At 37.4% G+C, this 3,058-nt stretch overlaps 1 protein-coding gene across 1 annotated transcript in view; it reads right to left on the bottom strand.

The window, feature by feature from the left end:
• Positions 1–302: 302 nt before the first annotated feature.
• The window catches only part of LOC110023409 (probable xyloglucan glycosyltransferase 2), a 5,749-nt gene continuing 2,993 nt past the window's right edge, over positions 303–3,058 (bottom strand). Inside the window, exons 2-6 of the mRNA XM_020722815.1 lie at positions 2,251–2,856; positions 1,857–2,165; positions 1,485–1,775; positions 1,242–1,355; positions 303–1,093 (exon numbers count right to left, since the gene is read on the bottom strand). Of these exons, the coding sequence (XP_020578474.1) occupies positions 464–1,093; positions 1,242–1,355; positions 1,485–1,775; positions 1,857–2,165; positions 2,251–2,775 (1,869 nt within the window). The 5' untranslated portion in view covers positions 2,776–2,856 and the 3' untranslated portion in view covers positions 303–463. The remainder of the gene's footprint in view (positions 1,094–1,241; positions 1,356–1,484; positions 1,776–1,856; positions 2,166–2,250; positions 2,857–3,058) is intronic.

Here is a 3,058-nt window from a genome sequence, read left to right as displayed (position 1 = left end):
AATCCTGAGTTAGGAGGCGAATGCGACACACAGATAGAATATCAGGAGGCGAGGAACTCCAGCAAAGCAAGAGATCGCAGGAGGAAGACACCAAAGGATCTCTATTTAATATGCAATTTTAGTTTGCATTTAAACATTCTTGTAAGATTAAATTGAACTGAATCATGCAACAAAAGAAGCCTTTCATGACAAAATCCAAATACTTTATTTCTCTCTTTTTTGAATGAGAGAAGGTAAGCAAGCAATCAATAACAACTATAATACAAATAGGGATCAACTTACTAGATCCCTTTACACCCGGGATTCATCATAATGGTAATCTCACTATTTTACTTGCAGTGGTTGTTCTTCCCAAATGTATAATTGCTACATAACATAAGTTTATATACTCTCAAACTGAAGAACATTAGATCAAATCATATAATATCGCTAGAAATTTTCCCTATTTTTTTGATCCAGTCTACTAAGTGAACAGACCAAATCCCACAATAAGAAACATCATCCCTTGAATGAGTAACAGATAAAAGTGAATAATTTTAGCTGACAACAAGCTTCTGCCTGCAGCTACAAGAAGGAAGAGAGCAACAACAAGCTCTTCCCTGTAAATCTTCTTATCTTTCTCATCTGAAACAGAACTCACTTCCTTCTTCTCCTTTGATTTACTTTTCTCCACAACCTTGCCATCCAATGCTCTTCTACGAAGATCAAAAGTATTACACTTTGTATCTATCTCAATCTCATCCAAGATTTCTGGTTTCAATGACCGACCGGCCTTTTTAGTGACAATCCACTCATGTGAGCTCCCAAGTTGTAATAATCCAGAGAACATGGCACTGAATTTTGTCATTGACATTGTGTTCTCAAATAAGAGATGTGGCAGAAGAAAAGGGAAAGATCCAGGTGCCAAGAATCCATTAAAGAGGGACATAATGAATGGCACATAGCAAATAAGCCAAATTGGCAGCTCGATTCCAGGAACGAACATGGTTGCAGGGAGAATGAAACCGATTAATGAGAATGAATATAATGGAAGAATTAACTTTCTTAATAGAAAGAATAAGAAGATTAGATTTGCCTTCTTCCAAGCTGATATCTGCATATTCATATCAAAAATTTGATTTTGTTAAAGATTTTGATGTCTTCCGGGGCGATGGATTGATTAGAAGTTATAATGCAAGAAAATCTTCCTATTTAGATGATCACAAACAACAACATCAAGAGAAAATAACAAAATTTCAAACCTTTGAAGTTAAAACAGTAGGAAGGCATAAGCGGAATAGATTAATAGGACCAGAATGCCATCTGTGTTGTTGCTTCTGGTAAGCCTCATATGATTCTGGAGCCTCGCAAAGCACCTGTCAATAGGATTTGCTCATAAAATTACACTACAAAATGTTGCAGAAAAAAAAGCAAGCTAATTTTTGTGGTAGGCATGATTAACAATTAGACGAAATAAATAAATATTGCAGAATGAACCAACTCACCCTGACATCATTTAATAAGATAAAATTCCATCCGCACAAGTGAGCACGAACAGCAATATCCATATCCTCAACAGTTGTTCTGTCAAGCCAACCTCCACAGTCCTCCAATGCCTTAATTCTCCAAACACCTGCTGTTCCATTGAACCCAAAAAAGTTGAAGAAGGCCCCATTGACCTGTTGCTCCACTTCAAAATGGAAGCACAAATTTATATATTGAAATCGAGTTAACAAATTCTCATCATTATTTGCAAAGCTCCACCTTGCTTGAACTAGAGCAAGATTTGGATTTCCCTGCACCACAATATAAAAAAGGATTAACATAACACAATAAACACAAAATCCATGAATTTCGGAAGAGTTTAGTGTTCCTACATTGAAGTGAGGAACTGTTTTCTTAAGAAAGTCTGGACCTGGTTGAAAATCAGCATCAAACATAGCCGCAAACTCGTAGTTCTTTACATAGTCACAACTCATGGCGGATTTGAGGTTTCCTGCTTTAAACCCAGATCGAGATAAACGGTGCCTGTAGATAATATTTACTCCTCTTTGACTCCATTTGGAAACCTCAGCTTGAATTAAGAGATGGATTCTCTCATCATCTGAGTCGTCTAGAACTTGGATCAAGATCCTATCATTCGGCCAATCAAGTTGACAGGCAGCAGAAATCGATTGCTCATATACCTGAACCCAACCTCACATTCAAATCTCAAGTAACTATATACCATGAACATTTCCTTTTAGGTTAATCAACAAGCGCTTCTCTTACCTCTTTCTCATTGCACATTGGAAGCTGCACCAGAACCATAGGGAAATCAGCCTCAGCTTTGAATGCTCCGCACTCAGTTCTCGGTTTAATGTTCTTGATCTTGATCCAAATGCATCCGAGGCACAATATGATTCTATCCATGGACTGTATGACTGAAAGAACAATACAAAAGTTTGACAAAATCTGAACTGGGAAGGAAATATATCTGGCTCGAAATATGATCCACGAAAGGTAAGTCAAATGCATCCATCCCTCTTTCTCAATGCTTTTAGGGTTTTCCAGATACCAACCATTCCAATAGGCCACTGTTTCTAAAGTAAGAACCAGAGAGGAGCAGAGCAGAAGACCGCTGATGAAGCTGAAGAGGAAACTTCGCTTGCCTTGTTTGCCAGTTTTAGTAGAAATGGGAATGGGAAATTGGTTTTTGAGAGCAATGGAGGCCTCATGAGCTTTCAGGATGAAGGACCATATGGGCTTCTTAGCAGGATTGTTAGCCTTGATGAATGGCTCATTGAATTCCTCCATTTTGATAGTTGTGTTAGCCAAGCACCCTCTTTTCTTCCTCTTTGGAAAGTAGAGAGGAAATCTTTAGACTGAAGCTCCACCCTTTTACCAAAAAATCAAATTAGATACAGATTTAATAGGCGCCAACTTCAAAACTTTTTGAGAGAAACCTGACCGCTAGCAGTGCGGCAAGGCAAAATGGATCCATTCACTCGTTCTTACAATAAGAAAAATGTTTTTTTTTTTTAAATGAGGATTTGTGTAAATGTCAGACAATTTCTATATCTTTATATATATATATATA

Source organism: Phalaenopsis equestris, unplaced genomic scaffold (genome assembly GCF_001263595.1).
Source record: "Phalaenopsis equestris unplaced genomic scaffold, ASM126359v1 Scaffold000224, whole genome shotgun sequence".
Taxonomy (NCBI): Eukaryota; Viridiplantae; Streptophyta; class Magnoliopsida; order Asparagales; family Orchidaceae; genus Phalaenopsis; species Phalaenopsis equestris.
The sequence above is the reverse complement of the archived record's forward strand: the minus strand, read 5'-3'. Positions and strand labels throughout refer to the sequence as shown.